The sequence below is a fragment of the Malaclemys terrapin genome, chromosome 2 (assembly GCF_027887155.1).
Source record: "Malaclemys terrapin pileata isolate rMalTer1 chromosome 2, rMalTer1.hap1, whole genome shotgun sequence".
In the NCBI taxonomy this organism is placed as follows: Eukaryota; Metazoa; Chordata; order Testudines; family Emydidae; genus Malaclemys; species Malaclemys terrapin.
The window spans coordinates 158,540,305-158,561,359 of record NC_071506.1 but is presented as its reverse complement, the minus strand read 5'-3'; the positions used below and the strand labels follow the sequence as shown (position 1 = coordinate 158,561,359).

At 44.5% G+C, this 21,055-nt stretch overlaps 1 protein-coding gene across 3 annotated transcripts in view; it reads left to right on the top strand.

Moving 5' to 3' along the window:
- Positions 1-21,055, top strand: part of MARCHF6 (membrane associated ring-CH-type finger 6) — a 117,108-nt gene that overhangs the window by 62,275 nt on the left and 33,778 nt on the right. For all 3 annotated transcript variants that reach the window (XM_054018070.1, XM_054018071.1, XM_054018069.1), the window contains 3 exons: positions 4,984-5,121; positions 17,061-17,262; positions 18,697-18,766. In XM_054018070.1, the coding sequence (XP_053874045.1) occupies positions 4,984-5,121; positions 17,061-17,262; positions 18,697-18,766 (410 nt within the window). The remainder of the gene's footprint in view (positions 1-4,983; positions 5,122-17,060; positions 17,263-18,696; positions 18,767-21,055) is intronic.

Here is a 21,055-nt window from a genome sequence, read left to right as displayed (position 1 = left end):
CTGTTAATGCATCCCAGAATCATGTTTGCTTTTTTTGCAACAGCATCACACTGTTGACTCATATTTAGCTTGTGGTCCACTATAACCCCTAGATCCCTTTCTGCCGTACTCCTTCCTAGACAGTCTTTTCCCATTCTGTATGTGTGAAATTGATTTTTCCTTCCTAAGTGGAGCACTTTGCATTTGTCTTTGTTAAACTTCATCCTGTTTAACTCAGACCATTTCTCTAATTTGTCCAGATCATTTTGAATTATGACCCTGTCCTCCAAAGCAGTTGCAATCCCTCCCAGTTTGGTATCATCCGCAAACTTAATAAGCGTACTTTCTATGCCAATATCTAAGTCGTTGATGAAGATATTGAACAGAGCCGGTCCCAAAACAGACCCCTGCGGTACCCCACTCGTTACGCCTTTCCAGCAGGATTGGGAACCATTAACAACAACTCTCTGAGTACGATTATCCAGCCAGTTATGCACCCACCTTATAGTAGCCCCATCTAATTTGTATTTGCCTAGTTTATCGATAAGAATATCATGCGAGACCGTATCAAATGCCTTACTAAAGTCTAGGTATACCACATCCACCGCTTCACCCTTATCCACAAGGCTCGTTATCCTATCAAAGAAAGCTATCAGATTGGTTTGACATGATTTGTTCTTCACAAATCCATGCTGGCTATTCCCTATCACCTTACCACCTTCCAAGTGTTGGCAGATGATTTCCTTAATTACTTGCTCCATTATCTTCCCTGGCACAGAAGTTAAACTAACTGGTCTGTAGTTACCTGGGTTGTTTTTATTTCCCTTTTTATAGATGGGCACTATATTTGCCCTTTTCCAGTCTTCTGGAATCTCTCCCGTCTCCCATGACTTTCCAAAGATAATAGCTAGAGGCTCAGATACCTCCTCTATTAGCTCCTTGAGTATTCTAGGATGCATTTCATCAGGCCCGGGTGACTTGCAGGCATCTAACTTTTCTAAGTGATGTTTAACTTGTTCTTTTTTTATTTTATCCGCTAAACCTACCCCCTTCCCATTAGCATTCACTATGTTAGGCATTCCTTCAGACTTCTCGGTGAAGACCGAAACAAAGAAGTCATTAAGCATCTCTGCCATTTCCAAGTTTCCTGTTACTGTTTCTCCCTCTTCACTAAGCAGTGGGCCTACCCTGTCTTTGGTCTTCCTCTTGCTTCTAATGTATTGATAAAAAGTCTTCTTGTTTCCTTTTATTCCCGTAGCTAGTTTGAGCTCATTTTGTGCCTTTGTCTTTCTAATCTTGCCCCTGCATTCCTGTGTTGTTTGCCTATATTCATCCTTTGTAATCTGTCCTAGTTTCCATTTTTTATATGACTCCTTTTTATTTTTTAAATCGTGCAAGATCTCGTGGTTAAGCCAAGGTGGTCTTTTGCCACATTTTCTATCTTTCCTAACCAGCGGAATAGCTTGCTTTTGGGCCCTTAATAGTGTCCCTTTGAAAAACTGCCAACTCTCCTCAGTTGTTTTTCCCCTCAGTCTTGATTCCCATGGGACCTTCCCTATCAGCTCTCTGAGCTTCCCAAAATCTGCCTTCCTGAAATCCATTGTCTCTATTTTGCTGTTCTCCCTTCTACCCTTCCTTAGAATTGCAAAGTCTATGATTTCATGATCACTTTCACCCAGGCTGCCTTCTACTTTCAAATTCTCAACGAGTTCCTCCCTATTTGTTAAAATCAAGTCTAGAACAGCTTCCCCCCTAGTAGCTTTTTCAACCTTCTGAAATAAAAAGTTGTCTCCAATGCAGTCCAAGAATTTGTTGGATAGTCTGTTCCCCGCTGTGTTATTTTCCCAACATATATCCGGATAGTTGAAGTCCCCCATCACCACCAAATCTTGGGCTTTGGATGATTTTGTTAGTTGCTTGAAAAAAGCCTCATCCACCTCTTCCACCTGGTTAGGTGGCCTGTAGTAGACGCCTAGCATGACATCTCCCTTGTTTTTTGCCCCTTTAAGCCTAACCCAGAGACTCTCAACACTTCCATCTCCTATGTCCATCTCTACCTCAGTCCAAGTGTGTACATTTTTAATATATAAGGCAACACCTCCTCCCTTTTTCCCCTGTCTATCCTTCCTGAGCAAGCTGTACCCATCCACACCAACATTCCAATCATGTGTATTATCCCACCAAGTTTCAGTGATGCCAACAATGTCATAGTTGTATTTATTTATTAGCACTTCCAGTTCTTCCTGCTTATTCCCCATACTTCTCGCATTTGTATATAGGCATCTAAGATACTGGTTTGATCTTTCCTCCCAGTTTTTTCCTGACTCTCCTTTCTCTCTGCCAATATAGCCCACACTCCCTCTTGTTTCCGACTCATTTCCCCGGTCTCCATGTTCCCCACTTACCTGTGGGCTTTGCTCACCTGTCCCCGTCGAACCTAGTTTAAAGCCCTCCTCACTAGGTTAGCCAGTCTGTGTCCGAATAGGGTCTTTCCTCTCCTCGAAAGGTGAACGCCATCTCTGCCTAGCAGTCCTTCCTCGAATAGCATCCCGTGGTCTAGGAAGCCAAAGCCCTCCTGGCGACACCATCTTCGCAGCCAGGCATTCATCTCCATGATGCATCTGTCTCTGCCCGGGCCCCTACCTTTGATAGGAAGAATTGAAGAGAATACTACCTGCGCTCCAAACTCCTTCACCCGTGCTCCCAGAGCCCTGTAGTCACTCTTGATCCGCTCAGTGTCACACCGCGCAGTATCATTTGTGCCCACATGGATGAGTAGCATGGGGTAGTAGTCAGAGGGCCGGATAATCCTCGACAATGCCTCCGTAACGTCTCGGATACGGGCCCCCGGCAGGCAGCATACCTCCCGAGATGAAATGTCAGGGCGACAGATGGGCGCCTCCGTCCCCCTCAGCAGAGAGTCTCCGACCACCACTACCCTACGTTTCCTATTCGCAGTGGTGGCAGCAGACTCTCCAGCCTTAGGGGTACGAGGCTTCTCCTCCTTTACTGTAGGGAGTGATTCCTTCTTTCCTGTGTCAAGAAGAGCATAACGGTTACCTATAACCACGGCAGGAGGGTTCGGAGCAAGGGTGGAGCACTGCCTGCTGCCAGAAGTAACCAGCTGCCAGCGTCCACCCTGAGCCATCTCCTCCTCCACCAGTGGTGTATCAGCAGTCCTGTGTACTGGGACAGCTACCTCAGCTGTCTCCACATGGACACTGTCGAGGAATTGCTCGTGGATACGGATGCTCCTCAACCTAGCCACCTCCTCCTGTAGCTCTCCCACCTGCTGCCTGAGAGATTCCACCAGCAGGCACCTTTCACATTGGATGGTCCCCCCAGCCTGGATATCAGTGAGTGGAAATTGCAAGTTACAGTCTTTGCAAAACCACACCAGGATCTGGGTAGAGGCATCCATGCTTAGGCACTCTGTCTGGCTACAGGCACAGGTGGAGGAGACAGCAGCAGTGCTGGCACAGGTGTTGCGTGTCTTCCTAACCATCGTAAGCCTCCCTCTGTCAAACTCCCGTCTGCAGCCCCCTGTCAGCTGAAAGGGTTGTTTAAGCAAACAGTTAGAATGTAGTTGCTTTATAGGTATTAAGGGGAATCAAGAGAAAACAGATGGAACCGGCAAGGGACCCTCGCCCCCTTCCTGCTCCCTTCCAAACTCCCTTGCGAAACTCCCTGTTAGCAGCCCCTGTTCGCAAAGAATTATATGTCTCCTGTTCTGTTTTACCCGCATTCTGCCATATATTTCATGTTATAGCAATCTTGGATGATGACCCACCACATGTTCATTTTAAGAACACTTTCACAGCAAATTTGACAAAATGCAAAGAAGGTACCAATGTGAGATTTCTAAAAATAGCTACAGCACTCAATCCAAGGTTTAAGAATCTGAAGTGCTGTCCAAAATCTGAGAGGGATGAGGCGTGGAGCATGCTTTCAGAAGTCTTAAGAGCAACACTCATATGCAGAAACTACAAAACCTCAACCACCAAAAAAGAAAATCAACCTTCTGCTGGTGGCGTCTAACTCAGACAATAAAAATGAACATGCGTCGTCCGCTCTGCTTTGGATTGTTATTAAGCAGAACCCGTCATCAGCATGGATGCATGTCCTCTGGAATGATGGTTGAAGCGTGAAGGGATGCATGACTCTTTAGTGTATCTGGCATGTAAATATCATGTGACGCCGGCTACAACAGTGCCATGTGAACGCCTATACTCACTTTCAGGTGACATTGTAAAGAAGAAGCGGGCAGCATTATCTCCTGCAAATTGTAACCAGACTTGTTTGTCTGAGCGATTAGCTGAACAAGAAGTAGGACTGAGTGGACTTGCAGGCTCTAAAGTTTTACATTGTTTTATTTTTGAATGAAGGTTTTTTTTTGTACATAATTCTACATTTGTAAGTTCAACTTTCATGATAGAGATTGCGCCTCAGTACTTGTATTAGGTCAATTGAAAAATACTATTTCTTTTGTTTTTTACAGAGCAAATATTTGTAATAAAAATAAATATAAAGTGAGCACTGTACACTTTGTATTCTGTGATGTAATTGAAATCAGTATATTTGAAAATGTAGTAAGCATTCAAAAATATTTAAATAAATGGTATTCTATTGTTTAACAGCGTGATTAAGCGCGATTAATTGACAGCCCTATTTTGTTTTTGTTTTTAGGAACACTTCAGATAATGGAAGATACCTTTCCTAAAGACTTTTCGTAAAACTGGCTGTTCACATTAAATTCCTAAACACTACTAAATTCTTCCCCAGTGCTCAGAAAAGTATGCAAAAAAAAAAAAAAAAAAATCTTGGCTATTAAAGTCTAAGAATTGTCTGTGATGGAATCCTACTTAGCCTTTACTGTTTTACTGTTTGTTTAGTCAGATATTTGGTTATAATAGTCTTGGTTTGTTAAAATGTTTGTAGGAAAGTCATAAAATTTTAGAATAGTCCTTATATGTCTGCCGCCTTGTTCTTTCCCATTGTTTCTAGTGATGCTCCAGTGAGTGAACTTTCTCTGGAGCTGCTTTTGCTTCAGGTGGTGCTGCCCGCTTTGCTTGAACAAGGACACACGAGACAGTGGTTAAAAGGTCTTGTACGAGCATGGACTGTTACGGCTGGGTATTTACTGTAAGTGTAAACAGCCAATATCAGTTATGTGGCCTGTTTCACTTTAATCTTTTTAATATGGAAGAAATGTATTATTTGGCTAGATACCGTAACTGGAACATTATGGATTACTTGATGCATAAATGTGTGCATAGCAGAGATGCATGAAAATTTATGTAGATCAAATTATTGTACAGTGAATCCTTGAACATGTACTGCAACTTCAGAATATGCCTTTGCAATTAATTGTATTTGCTGCACTAATACAACTTTCGTTTGGTAAAAAATGATATAGCTGAATCTGAATAGCAATTTCTGTAGTCCCTCTTTCTGTGTTTTGCTTTCCATTATGTTCATCTTTTCGGAATGAAATTTTTGTTGCTTTCTTCTTCCATAGACTCTTTGGAAAATATGAGCAAAATTTACGTGTACATCTCTGGTGCTATTTAATCCATGCAAAAAATATAAATAAATCCACCCCTGAAAACCCTCCTGTGTGAGGGCATAAAGGCTGTGACCCTCCCTCAGTTCTCTCTTACCACCCGTGACAGAGATGGAATTTGAACAGTGTCCTATGGGCTATAGTTTTTTTTTGAGCTTCAATCTTAACCCTTATGTGAAGAAATACCATTTCACTTTTTCTCTTTCATTGCTCATGTACAGAAAAAAGTACGAAGAGACTCTCCTATACAACCTCTCCATACAGAAGGGTGAGGCACTTCACACCAACTGCCAGTATGGCCTATTGTAAACCCACAGGGTTTAAATCTTGTCCATTGTGCGTCAGTCATATGTCCTTAATCAGTGGTCTCAGCAGGTGTGTTTTCTGCCTTGAAAGAGCACATCACACAACCAGCGCTTCATCTGCCACTTCTTGTCCCACACCTGAAAACTGAGAGATGTGTGTTTGAAATTAAGTCTCTTGAAGCAATCTTTAAAGGTCTTATATGATCTTGGAGAAGAGACATCCTCCAAACTGGAGACAAGGAGGTTATATACAGTAAGTGTTCTGGTAACCAGACACCATGCCTCTGGTTCTAGTAGGCAGAAATCTAAAAAGGGTCCATGGAATTGGCACCATGAGCCTTCAGTGCTGTGTGCATCAGTACCGACTCGGGGGCAAAGAGACCTGGCTCCCATATCATCCACTTTGGATGCCAAGCAGCATACCTCCACCATGCGTAAGCACAGCTCAAAGCATGCAACAAGCTCATTGCATGAGAAGGACTCATAGCATTCCTCCAAAGGTAGGTCTTCTAAACCTTCCTTAGTGTTGAGGGATGGGAGCAAAGCATCGTCTGTGAAAGACTCAGGAGACCACAGTACTGATGCTGACGTCAACACCACTGGTGCTAATCAATGAGCCTTTCCCAATATCAAGATGTGCCTTTGAGGAACTGCCTTTGCTGCTTGTTTTGGTACCAGCAGAATCAGTACTGGTCCCATATCTAATGGCACTGCTGTTCCTGGAGATGTATTTCGCCTCGCCATGTCCAAGCCACTCCTCTCTGACTTCAAGCATGGGATCAGACCAAAATAGTACATTAAGGGTGGCTCTGGAAGTGCCCCATATCTGGCACTGACGCACAGCTGACAGTGGACAGGCCAATCACAGCCTGGCCAGTAACTGTACAATTTACCTTTGTGGCCCTGTTGGGGACCACCTTCCCAGAGTGGAGCCCTATCATGTGTGTCTGGGAAAAGCAGGTTTCACTCTTCATCTGGCATCAATAGCCAGATCCCTGTCACAGGACCAGAGAAGTGTCCTTGTGAGGTAATGGCTCGGGAAACACTCCAGTTGTCTTCCCCACCTAATCCTTCTTTTTTCCAAATGAAGCTGTTGCTTTGACCCGACACCAATCATCAGTGACTATAGGGCCTTTCAGACCTGCTCCTGAGGATAGCTTGCTGAAATCTTGGACTTTGAGACAACCGTGATCTTAGGTTTGTTCTCTGTTCAATATCCTCAGTCCCAACTGGGATTGTGCTACTAATCATAGTATATTGGACCCAGCAAAAGGATTGTGGCACACCTCAGCCTTGCTTTCCCCTACTTCAAACTGAGTATAAAAGTGTTATCAAGTGCAATCCAAAGGCTTTGAACTTTCTTATAAGCATCAGACACCAGAGTCGCTTGTGGTGTCTGTGGTCCAGGAAAAGATGCCCCACAGGTCTCCAGTTGCTGCATAGACATACCCTGAGATGATCGTAGTACAGACCAAAGAAGTGTTTCTCTTCCACTAGTGATCCATACACAGCTGAGTAAAAATTTAATTGAATCATAACAAGACAAGGAAGGCCTCACCTGCAGACCCCATACAGTCAAACTGTCAAGGATTCCATCCAGACCTGAAGTTGCAGGACCTGACAACCTGGATATTGACTGGTTGAGTGCCATGGAAAATCAGGAAATCCTGACGTAGAACAGAATACTGCGCAAGAGAGACTTATTCCTCCAAATGGATAGGATAATCAATATGCGCAACCCACCATGGCCTAAACACATTGCAGGCCCTGATACCAAAGATTCTAAACTACTTGCTGCAGTTAAAACATTCTGGACTTTCATTTAGCTTAGTCAAAGTTAATCTAGTGGCAGTCTCTGCATATCATCAAATGATGCATTTGGTCTCAGTCTTCTCTCATACCGATGGTATCCAAATGTGACAAGGGCCTAATGCTTGCTTCCCCACTGGTCAGAAGATCTGCTCTGGTATGGGACCTCAGCATCATCCTTCTAAAGCTTGTGGACTACTCCATTCACCAGCTTACTCTCAGAATGGTGATTTTGGTAGTGATCACCTCAATCCAGAGAGTGAAGAAACTTCAGACAGTCATGGTGGAACACCTGTACTTTTGTTTCCATAAAGACACAGTGATACTAAAACCTCATGCCAAATTCCCAAGGTGATTTCCAAATTCCATTTAAACAAACCTGTATTCTTCCCAAGACCTCATTCCACATGAGGGGAGAAGAAACTCTGCACTCTGCACAAACCTAGAGTTGCATGATGATATATTCATAGCTGTGGGGAACAATAGAGGATTTTCTTCTATTTGTGGCCACAGTTGGGTGCTTCAAGAGCCAAGCTGTTTCATAGAATCATAGAATATCAGGGTTGGAAGGGACCTCAGTGAGCAGGGGGTTGGACTAGATGACCTCAAAGCAGGACCAATCCCCAGACAGATTTTTGCCCCAGATCCCTAAATGGCCCCCTCAAGGATTGAGCTCACAACCCTGGGTTTAGCAGGCCAATGCTCAAACCACTGAGCTATCCTTCCCCCCCTTTGTTATGAAGATGCAGCTGATACTCCTTATTCACACCATCCTGAGTTGATATTGCTTACCAGTCACCTAGAGTGACTAATGCTCAAAGAAGGAATGGTTACTAACTCTACAGTAATTGTGGTTCTGTGAATTGTTATAGTCAGTGTGGATCCCATGACCTACTCTTCATCCCCACTTTTCCAAGTCCTCAACGGTCACTCATAGGCTTTGAATTGCAAGGGAACTAAACGGGGATTGCTGCCACTCCACCTTTTTATGCCTTCGCACAGAAACTCAAGGAAGCTCAGGGCATGTGTGTGGCCTCACTGGACTCTGCTATTTGAAAGATTCTGAGCTTACACACATGATGCACGTGCACCTAAGAATCCATACTGACTACAAGGAACTGTTCTGTTTTAGTAGTTTTTGACTGTTTCATAATTTGATTTAACGAAGTGTACTTGCACTCCCCAAAGCCTGTACTGCTCATTAAGGGGCATGAACATAATATTTCAAGTTTGAAGGTTTTTTCTTGACTGAATTATTCTTATGGAGGCTTGAGAATGGGATGGAGAGTGAGATACTTTCTTCCTCGTTGCAATAATCTTTTCAGCTTTTCATGCCTGAAAAACAAATGAGATTTTTAGCTCCAACTTAATAGAAAAATTCACCTTCCAATACAGTCAAAACATGGATAACTCATCCCAAAGATGAATACGAATGGAATGTAGGTGACGGAGGGTGGTGGAGATGAGAACCAAGTTGGGCGGATAACAATGGGAACTATTACGCATCTTCAACTGTTGCAGTTACCAGTAGAGATGGCTCTAATAAACATTCCTTCAGCCACTTTTTAATTAAGCAATGGTGAAAAAAACTTAATTACCATTTTTAAATCCACATTCTTATGGGGTTATCAGAGTTGTCTGAAGTTTGGAGCTTTATGTAAGTAGTCGTTTAAGGAGGAGTTCTTGCTAGATTTGGAGACGGGGAATGAAAAATTGCTTCTGAGCATACGTAATAAGTACTTGATTTTAGCAGACCCCCATAAAGTCCTACCAGTTAATGGCATTGCATAACAAAGATGGCATCCCTCTCTACGCAGGTTCACTGATGCTCTCAGACTGCTGCAAGGACAATTTTGAGGGGTTTTGTAGCTTTTTTAAAAAATTGAGACTTATTAGGGATAAAAGAAAATGTATACCTATAGGGAAAACACTTTAGAACCTGTGACTTCTTTTGTCCACAAATTCTAAACTGCTGTTCAAAGGTTAAGAACATAAGAACAGCCATACTGGGTCAGACCAAAGGTCCATCTAGCCCAGTATCCTGTCTTCTGACAGTGGCTAATGCCAGGTGACCCTGGCAAACAGAGGCTTCTGGCAAACAGAGGTTAGAGACACCATCCCTGCCCATCCGGGCTAATAGCCATTGATGGACCTATCCTCTATGAACTTATCTAGTTCTTTTTTTAACCCTGTTATAGTCTTGCCTTCACAACATCCTCTGGCAAAGAGTTCTACAGACTGTGCATTGTTTGAAAAAATACTTCCTCCTTCTTCGAGTGCATGCTCATATCAATTCCAGTTAGGTGTGTGCGCGCGCCGCGTGCACGGCTGTCGGAAACTTTTCCCTAGCAGCTACCCGTCGGGCCGGCTGTGGAGCCCCCTGGAGTGGCACCGGTATGGCGCTCTATATACGACCCTGCCGGCTCGACCCCCCCCCTTCAGTTCCTTCTTACTGCCAGTGATGGTTGTTGGAACAGTGGTCTTTTACTTTCAAGTTGCACTAATCCCTAGCTCTTCTGCCAGTCACTGTATATAGTTACCCATTTGCCTAAAGCAACTCCTTATGGAGTCAGCCCTCCATCCGCAGCAGGACCCGGCCCCAAGCGCCTGGGTGCAGAGCACACCTCCTGCGGTGCCGAGAAAGGACTCGGCACACCAACCCAGGAGCCGCCGGTCCTCCGGGCCCCAGAAGCGCTCTCATTCACTGGCTGCCCATAAGAAACAGACCAAGGAGAAGTCCCCACAGCAGCCTACTATGGGTACTGCTCCCCGGAAAGGGACGGTGCAGGGAATGGGCCTCGGGCCAGGCACAATCGTCGCAGGCCTGTGTCTCCCTAGGAAGCACTGCTCTCCTGGACTCACCGCGGCTGCATGTGGGGGAAGTTATGATGCCTTCCACCCCGGACCACTTCTTAGCTGCTAGGGGGCTCATGGAGATGACGGCATCTAAGTCTCCCTCTACAAGGAATAAGCCGCCACTTCATCAAGGCACGGCACCGTCCAGAGGCAAGCCTGCCATGTTTGGCCCATCTGCCCCCTGACCCGGATCTCGGCGCTGCTCTGAGTCCCAGCGCCGCGCCTACACCCCGCACTGGTCCGACTTGCGGCATCAGTCCGACTTGCGGCACTGGTCCCGCAGCCCCAACCCTCGGAGCTGCTCCCACTCGAAGTGGTTGTTGGCGGATAGGTCATGGTCCCGCTTGAGGTCTAGGTCCCGCTCTGTGACCTCATGGCACCGTTCTCAGTGCCGGCCTCAGTCTGCATGCCGCTCACCTTCCAGGTGTCGCTCGACAGACTGGCTCACCGCTTCACTTCGCGGCACCTCTCTCCGCTTCGGCACCATCTTCGATTGCAGCATGGCTCCCCTCATTGGCACAGCTCCACATTGCAGCACTGCTCTACTTTGCAGCACCACTCCACATTCCGCCATCACTCCCTGCAGCAGCACCGCCCTGCACCGCGGCACCGATCGACATTGAGGCCCCTCTATGCTTCACAGTATGCATTTGGTCCATCAGAGGAGGATGCCTCCGGTGCAGGCTTGCACCGCTCCCCCCCGGCTATCCCGCTCGAGATCACCCTCCCTCTGCTCAGGCAGGGCATCGTGGGCATCTGAGGCACCGAGATCAGGACCGGTGAGCCTAAGGCAGGACTCTTCGGTGCCTCAATGGCAGCCTTAGTGGCAATTCTGGACTCCTTGGGCGTACCATCAGGCCCAAGGTGCCCCTCCTGGCTTCCCACCACCTTCCCGTTCGGGATCTAGCCTTCCAGAGGCAACTCTCAGCTGCCCGCCCCAGGACCCTCCACAAAACCTGGACCCAATCCCACATCTGCCTGTGGAGGCTATGTCCAATGCTCGTGGGGACCCGGTCCCCAAGGATTAAGAGGCCACCACGGAACCGATCCTGCTGGTAGCTTCTTCCTCATCGTCCCCTGACAAGGCAGTGGCAGGCACTTCAACGTCCGGGCCACCACCCGTGGATTACAGAGCCCTGCAGGAACTTCTCCGATGAGTAGCCCTGAATATGAACTTCCAGGTGGAGGAAGTGGTCGAATAGGAGGACCCTATGGTATGATATCCTAGCACCAGAGGGGCCCTCTAGCGTGCCCTTACCCATATAAAAACTATTCAATCCAACGCCAAAACTATTTGGTAAACACGTGCCTCCATTCCTCCTATAGCCAAGGGGGCTGAACATAAATACTTTGTTCCCACTCAGGTATATGAGTATCTCTTCACCCACCCTCCCCCATGCTGGAGGCAGTGAATGAAAAAGAGAGGCAAGATCAGCAGGCCCCGCACCCAAATCAAGACAGGCTAAACGGCTTGATTTGTTTGGAAGGTAAATTTATTCCACAGGGGGGTCTCTCTCTCAGGATCGCTAATCAACTCCTTCGGGGCCGCCCCTGTCAGCAGATGGAATCGCAGGTGCAGAATGATACCTAATCTTTCGAAAGTGTCTTTCTCAATGTCAACAAATCAGTGTTCACCCCAACTCACAGGGTAGAGTTCATTGGAGCTGTTCTGGATGCAACTCAAGTGAGAGCGGTCTTGCCAGACACGCGTCAACTGGCCCTCTTGCAGATAATCAGCAACCTTTGCAGCTTTTCCCCACCACCACGGCGAGGCAGTGTCTCAGCTGCTAGGCCATATGGCATCCTGTACTTACGTGGTTCAACATGCCAGGTTACGACTCAGGCCCTTGCAAGTGTGTCTCGCATCTGTGTATTGCCTGGGCCACGACAGTCTGGACATGGTGCTGACCATCCCTCGATTCCCTACGGTAGTGGCTGGATCTCTGCGTGTCCTTTTCACCCACCCCAACCCACCTTGACTTTAGTCACAGACCCGTCCGCATCGGGCTGGGGAGCGCATCTCGGAAGCCTGACAACTCAGGCCAAGTAGAGGAACTGGCTCTACATATCAACATCAAAGAACTCAGGGCGATCCGCCTGGCCTGCCAAGCTTTACTGACTCGTGTGCAGGGCCACTGTGTAGCGGTATTGACGGGCTACACCACGACCATGTTTTATATAAACAGGCAAGGCAGAGCCCACTCGTCTCCTCTCCATCAGGAAGCCCTCCTACTGTGGGAATTTTGTCTAGCCCACTCCATCCTTCTCCAGGCCTCATACCGGACGGGTGTTCAAAATGTGCTGGCAGACAGTCTGAGCAGATGTTTCCTCACGCACGAGTGGTCAATTCACCCGGACATCATCCACGCCATCTTCCGCAGTTGGGGGTTCCCCAAATTGACCTGTTCGCCACATGGGCCAATAGGAAGTGCCCAACCTTTTGCTGCTTCAGGAATCACAGCCCAGGCTCGGTTGCAGATACCTTTATGATTCCTTGGCCCAGTCAGCTGCTATACACCTTCCTGCCATTCCAGCTCGTCCACAAGGTGCTTCTCAAAGTCCGCAGGGACAAGGGGGAGATCATTTTGGTGGCCCCAGCTTGGCCTCGCCAGTGCTGGTACCCCACCCTCATGGACTTGTCGGTCCAGGCACCAGTACAGCTACCTCTCACTACTGACCTCATTACACAAGACAATGGTTGCCTCCTTCACCCAGGCCTTCAGTCTCTGTACCTCATGGCCTGGAGAATCCATGGCTGAACCTGCCAGAGCTTGCCTGTTCGGATCCAGTGAGGCAGGTACTTCTGGAGAGCCGCAAGCCGTCTACTAGGGCCACATACAGGGCGAAATGGAAGAGGTTCTCCAGCTAGTGCGCCCAAAGGCAGGTACTCCAAGCTCCCATTCCTTGTATCCTGGACTATCTTCTGTACCTGAAAGACTGGCATCTGGCATTCGGTTCTCTCAAGGTCCACCTCGTGGCCATCTCGGCTTTTCACCCAGGTGATTCTGGGTGTTCGGACTGGAGAAGATACATCCCCCGATGAAGCCCTCCATCCCGGCATGGGACCTTAACCTAGTCCTCTCCCGCCTCATGAGCGAGCCTTTAGCTTCTTGTTCGCTCCTTTACGTCTCTTGGAAGGTAGCTTTTCTGGTGGCTATCACCTCAGCATGACGTGTCTGAACTACGGACCCTCACCTCTGAGCCTCCATACACTATCTTTCATAAGGACAAGCTACAATTTAGACCTCATCCAGCTTTCCTTCCCAAGGTGATGTCCCACTTCCATATTATCCAGGACATCTTCCTACCAGTCTTCTATCCAAAGCCGCACAACAGCCCTCAAGAACAACAGCTGCACTTGCTGGATGTTAGGATGGCGCTTGCCTTCTATATCGATCGCACAAAGCCGTTCCGAAAAACAACTCAGTTGTTCGTTGCTATAGCAGAGCGGATGAAGGGTTTGCCAGTCTCTTCCCAGCAGATCTCCTCCTGGATCACAGTGTGTATCCGCACTTGTTATGACTTAGCGAAGGTTCCTCCGCCTGCCATCACAGCTCACTCCACGAGGGCACAGCCCTCAGTGACAGCCTTCCTGGCCCATGTACCTCTCTAGGAAATCTGCAGGGCTGCGACGTGGTCTTCAGTGCATACTTTCACGTCACACTATGCCATCGTCCACCAATCTAGGGATGATGCGGCCTTCGGCAGAGCGATACTTCGGTCAGCAATACCTTGACTCCGACCCCACCTCCGAGGTAAGGCTTGGAAGTCACCTAACTAGAATTGATATGAGCAAGCACTCGAAGAAGAAAAAACGGTTACTCACCTTTTGTAACTGTTGTTTTTCAAGATGTGTTGCTCATATCTGTTCCATTCCCCACCACCACCTTCTCCTCTGAGTATCTGGCAAGAAGGAATTGAAGGGGGGTCGGGCTGGCAAGATCATATATAGAGTGCCATACCGGCGCCACAGCCGGCCCGATGGGTAGCTGCCAGGGAAAAGTTTCCAACAGCCGTGCACACGGCGCGCGCACACACCTAACTGGAATAGATATGAGCAACACATCTCGAAGAACAACAGTTACAAAAGGTAAGTAACCATTTTTTTTGCTTGTTTTAAACCTGCTGCCTATTAATTTAATTTGGTGATCCCTAGTTCTTGTGTTATAAGGAGGAGTAAATAACACTTCCTTATTTACTTTGTTCACACCAGTCATAATTTTATAGACCACTATCATATTCTCCCTTGGTTGTCTCTTTTTCAAGCTGAAAAGTCCCAGTTTTATTAATCTCTCCTCATACAGAAGTCATTCCATACCCCTAATCATTTTTGCTGCCCTTTTCTGAACCAACTTTTCCAGTTCCAATATATATTTTTTGAGATGGAGCGACCACATCTGCATGCAGTATTCAAGATGTGGGCATACCATGGATTTATATAGGGGCAATATGATATTTTCTGTCTTATTATATATCCCTTTCTTAATGATTCTCAACATTCTCACACCTTTTTGTCAACTGTCTGAAATGGGCCATCTTGACACTACAAAAGTTTTTTTTCCTCTTGCTGATAATAGCTCATCTTAATTAATTAGCCTCTTAGAGTTGGTATAGCAACTTCCACCTTTTCATGTTCTCTGAATGTATATATATCTTCTTACATCTGTTGAAGTGGGCTGTAGCCCACGAAAGCTTACGCTCAAATAAATGTGTTAGTCTCTAAGGTGCCACCAGTACTCCTGTTCTCTCAACATTCTGTTTGCTTTTTTGACTGCCTCTGCACATTGAGTGGATGTTTTCAGAGAACAATCCACAGTGACTCCAAGATCTCTTTCTTGAGTGGTAACAGCTAATTTAGATCCCATCATTTTATATGTAAAGTTGGGATTATGTTTTCCAATGTGCATTACTTTGCATTTATCAACATTGAATTTTATCTGCCATTTTGTTGCCCAGTCGCCCAGTTTTGAGAGATCCTTTTGTAGTTCTTTGCAGTCTGCCCGGGACTTAAACTTGAGAAGTTTTGTATCATCTGCAAATTTTGCCACCTCACTGTTCACCCCTTTTCCCAGATCATTTATGAATAAGTTGAACAGTACTGGTCCCAGTACAGACCCCTGGGGGACACCACTATTCACCTCTCTCCATTCTGAAAACTGATCATTTATTCCTACCCTTTGTTTCCTATCTTTTAACGAGTTACCAATCCATGAGAGAAGCTTTCCTCTTATCCCCATGACTGCTTACTTTGCGTAAGAGCCTTTGGTGAGGGACCTTGTCAAAGTCTTTCTGAAAATCTAAGTACGCTATATCCACTGGATCCCCCTTGTCCACATGTTTATTAACCCCCTGTGACGTTATCTAATTAAAATATGACCATATAGATCATTGTTGCAACCACTGTTATATACTTGCAAGATATCTTGTACAAAATGTGGCATGTGAGATGTCTATGGAAAGGTTATGATTTGCTGAATATGATTATGCTATATGTATGCATATATCATTTTTGTATTTGAAGTTATAAATATTGGCTCTATACCTGGATTTCAAATGTTTGCTCCTGGGGTAATGCCCACAAGGTACTTAGCCAGGACATCTTGGAGAGACTATTCAAATTAAGTGGCTCATCAAGAAACACTTAACTGACAATAGAACACGCCCATCTACACTGAATGTACTGTCCTGCAAATGTACTCTCTGGAGTATAGGTAATGGCTTCCTGCAATGACTAGGCGAAATGCATGGATATGTGACTTGTCCATGTGACTGCTTTTATGGCTTCTTGTTAGCCAGCTTGGTGAAACAGAAGTTTACTTTTGTTGTTGTTTTGGTATGTCTTATGGAAGAATAGCCACCAGTTTCGGGTTGTGTTTGCCCTATTTCTCAGCAGTTTGTCCTGAATTTGGCATCCTCAGTTGTGACCCACTGAGGCACAGTTACACCCCCCTCAAATCTAGTAGATTGGTGAGGCATGATTTCTCTATACAAAAACCATGTTGACTCTTCCCCAGTTATTACATTGAAGATACTTTTCACAATGTGATATGTTGTTGTCCTGTTAGTTCCTTACATGGCTGGATTAATCTCCAGCCAACATAATAGCAGTAAAAGTGAGAACTCTTACATCAGTGGAGCTGTACCTGTTTACACCAGCAGAGATTTTGACAGAGTTTTCCTCCTCTGTTCATGACATTTTTGTAACCAATATTGTTTTTAAATAATAAGATGAATGACTCAGGGTGTTTAGATTGTAGCTGTGCTGCCACTGTTTTTTAACCTGTACCCAAATTGTTTTTCTTCCAAGCTTTGTATGTTCTAACTTACATTTAAAAAACAATGGGTAGAACACGTACAGAAAAAAGAATGAAACCTGCCAAATGCTGCTTTTTATGTGTTGCTTCATGATATTCCAGTGATCAGTCCTTTTACCTTGTTCATTAAACAAACACTGATGAATATAGCCGTGAGGTGTGCTTTCTCTAGGTTTTCATTCATGTTACAAATCCAGAGGAAGTTACACAATCATTTCATGCTTTTTGCCACAGGGACCTCCATTCTTACTTACTTGGAGACCAGGAAGAGAATGAGAACAATGCAAACCAGCAACCTAATAACCAGCATGCTCGCAATAATAATGCCATTCCAGTTGTGGGAGAAGGTCTTCATGCAGCCCATCAAGCCATACTTCAGCAAGGAGGACCTGTGGGTTTCCAGCCTTACCGTAGACCTTTAAAATTCCCACTCAGGGTAGGTAGATCGAACACTTTAAAAAGAGGACTATCTTTTTGCTAGGTGCTGTACAAACATAGAATATAGTGGGGTCCTGGTCCATCACTAGGATTCCTAGGAACTACAGTAATATAAACAAAGAAAAAAACATAGGGTATCTTTTAAGGAAGATTTGATGGTAGCATCATTTTTGGAAGCTAAATAATTAAGGCCCCACACTTTACTTAGTATCTTGGACACTGTGTATTTTGTTAGCAAATGTCTTCCTAGTTTATACTCATGTAGCTGACTTTAATATCATTTTTTCAGTTTGAAACATATATAACCAGCCCTCTTGCATCCAGTTACTATAGATCCCATACACATTGTGATCCACGATGAGATATGAATGCTCAGCTTTGTTTATCTAGTGTTTTTAAAAAAATTATAGAGATAGGAAGAAGAGTGTGTGTGTGTGAGTGTGATATATATATTTTAATGAAGGCAAATAGATAATCAAAAGGACCTCTACTAGTTCCAAGGAATTGTAAAAGTGGTGTCTCCACTTCAGTTTAAGCAAAAGTCATGTATGTCCCTGGGAGTAAACCATCAAAGGAGTCTAAACTGTTCAGAGCTGTCACTAGAGGGGGCTGAAACTGTGCCAGCTTCATTTAGTGGTGCCAAGTGTACCAGAACTTGTCAGGTCCATAGTATGGAACAGAGATTTTCTCCTGCAGAGCTAAAGATAAGCTTGTGGGGGGCTTCTGAGTTTCGCAAGAGTGACCTAAAGGGGTGTCCCGGAGCAGACCACAGAGGAAGCAGAAATGCAATTAACCCTGGAACTGTGACACACATGCATTTCAAAGGAGACACAGGAGTCGTTGCCTCCCAGAATACTGTGTAAGATGGTATTCTCCTCCTGCCCCCAAGTAGTTGTAGCTGATGGAACTTTGTTTATTTTTGTTTTAAAAACAAGAAATATATCAAAATGCCCAAACCAAGGCATAGAATATTAGAGTATCAAAATGAAAGGGTCAAAAGATGAGAAATTCTAAAGATTGCCTGTGAATCTTGAGCTCTGCTGCCTTGTGTATTAGCACTACAATATTTTGATGACATAATTAAATACTGTTTTTTCCATAGTACTGCTGCTCATTTTTATACAGGTTGGTTGGTGAATAAATCAGGGTTGTATAGCAAATGGAGCTGGAAACACTCAAATATCTGAGTCTGAGGGAACAACAGAATCCTGTGAATAATTGAGGAGCTGAATAATGAGTCAGCAAGTTTGACAGTCTGCTCTCCTATCTGAACTAAAATAACTGGAACAGAAATTTTGTGTGTTGCATTTACTATCTAGGCTACTGATTTCTAAATGGATGCATATCTTGATCCTTTAATGTTTTGCTAACAATTAGTTAAGCAACTTTCAGTTTTTCTGTTAACTGTCTTCCTTTGTATTTTGTCTTTCAGATATTTCTGTTGATTGTTTTCATGTGTATAACATTACTGATTGCCAGTCTTATCTGCCTTACATTACCAGGTATGTTTTATGCTACGATACTGTGTTAAAACAAACACCCCCATACATACATGGCAATAGTTGGTTTAAAATTAAAACTGTGCAATCACAGAAAAATGTTGGGAACGTGTTTTTTAACCTTTTTGAAAGCTTAATATTCTAAATTCAAAATGACAGATTCATAAAGGAAAAACAGTATCTTTTTCCAAATGTCAATACAGTGGAAGGGAGACTGATGTCCATTATAGCATCTTATTGTCACAGTTCAGAGCAACTGCACCTCTATTCCCCCTCCATGGTCCCCAGAGGGAACCCACTTTAGGCTCCCAGCTCTTCAGTTTTTACCCCTGTTGGGCAAAGACCTGTGTGTGTCTCCCTCCTGACCAGGGGCTTTCCAGGTGCACAGTTCCCTGCCTAGCATACAGTGTGATATCTCTGGCAAGCCAGACGATCTAAAAGGCCAGGGTCTGTGCTTTCTTTTCTCTCCAGAGGCTGTGAACAATTTAATTGCTACGATTACAAGTTACCACACTGCTCTTTCTAAGCAAACATGTTTATTCTTAAGGTGAAAGCATTACAGAAAACATTAAAATAATAAAAAAACCCTCGTATATACTAAAGCTTACCAGAGGTCACCTCAGCTCCAACCTCTGACTCTGGTAGGTGTCAGTGCTTCAAAACCCACAGCTGAGTTTTTCTTGTGGTTATAAATTTATAACGCTCTCAGATTCAGAACCCGAATAATCATGAGTAGTTCAGTCTTTCCTTTAAAGACTGAACTGTAAAAGACTGAAAATGGGGGGAGGGATAGCTCAGTGGTTTGAGCATTGGCCTGCTAAACCCAGGGTTGTGAGTGCAATCCTTGAGGGAGCCACTTAGGATACTTGGTCCTGCTAGTGAAGGCAGGGGGCTGGACTCAATGACCTTTCAAGGTCCCTTCCAGTTCTAGGAGATGGGATATCTCCATTAATTTATACAACTTGAGCCTTTGATCTTGGCCTCACATAACAGGTGATCAGAAGACAATGGTTCACTCTTCAAGGTGTAACTTCAAAAGTCTGGGTTTTTGCATAACTGAGGGAGGGGAATTTTCATTCATCTTCTTCCCTTATATATTCCCCAGGAAACCCACTTAGTACTTTTTGTTTCAAAAAGTCCATGCTTATCTGGCACATTGTTCACGATAGTCCTCTGAACCCCCAGGTCTCTCATCTGTCGTATCTCCCCGTAGAGAAGTTACTTATAATCCCAGCTCACAGGAATACATACACCAATCATTTAATACTGTGTACCCCAATGATACTTAAAAGTAATTCAGTAAAGTCTCCCAAACATGTTTCATGAAACTGCCACATCTGTCATGCACCAAGATTATCTTCATGACTTTGAGGTCAAGATTGGATTTGATTGAGACTAGCATCCGTCTGATAAGTGTTGAAGGAGCGAATGAGACTTCATATTGCACATGATTTGTATATTAGAGGTTGCAGTACTGATACGCATTGACTCTGTTTTCATGGACAGAGTATTAATCAAATTTTTATAAACTGTGTATCTTCATTGCATACTTCTGAAATTGTTTGACATAACAATAGAGATTCTGTTTTTTGTGGTTTATTAATTTCATTTTTTCAGGGCTTATGTCTAGAATTCAAGTTTTATATAATGTCCAAAAATCAGGGTTTTTTTATTTGTGATATATTGTAATGAATAATATATCTTCTATAGTAATCGCTTTTTAATCTTCCCTACTGTGCTATTTGAAACAGTACATGTTACAATGCACTAGGGAACTTCTTGGGTCTGCATGGATGCATGCATGTTAGTGCACTTTAGAAATCATACCCCCACCGTTCACATTATTGCTTTGTGTAAACAAGCCCTTAGATACAAGTACTCATTTCTAGTGTTTTTCTGGTTTTTATTGGATAAACTTTTGGTTTTTGAGGCCTTTGGGGGTGAATGCTATCAGTGTTTATTGGAGCACTTTGTAATTAATTGTACTTTAAGTGAGATAAGTGAAGTTGTTTAAACCGTTAGCTAGGGAATTCTAACCTCTGGCTACTGTGGCTACAGAAGTCCTGGTGGTATTCTTATTAGTGACCAATAAACCAGTACACTTAGTGATTAAATTAAGCTAATGAATGATCTTGAGTTGTGTCCTTTTGTGATGCTTTGATATTATATGCAGATTATTACATTATAATTTTATTGTACTGAAAGCTAAGTAAACTATTATTTTTAAAGGGTGGGGGATGAGTCTTCCTTATTTGTGTGGTAGTGTTGGAAACTCTTGTTGATAAATTTTAG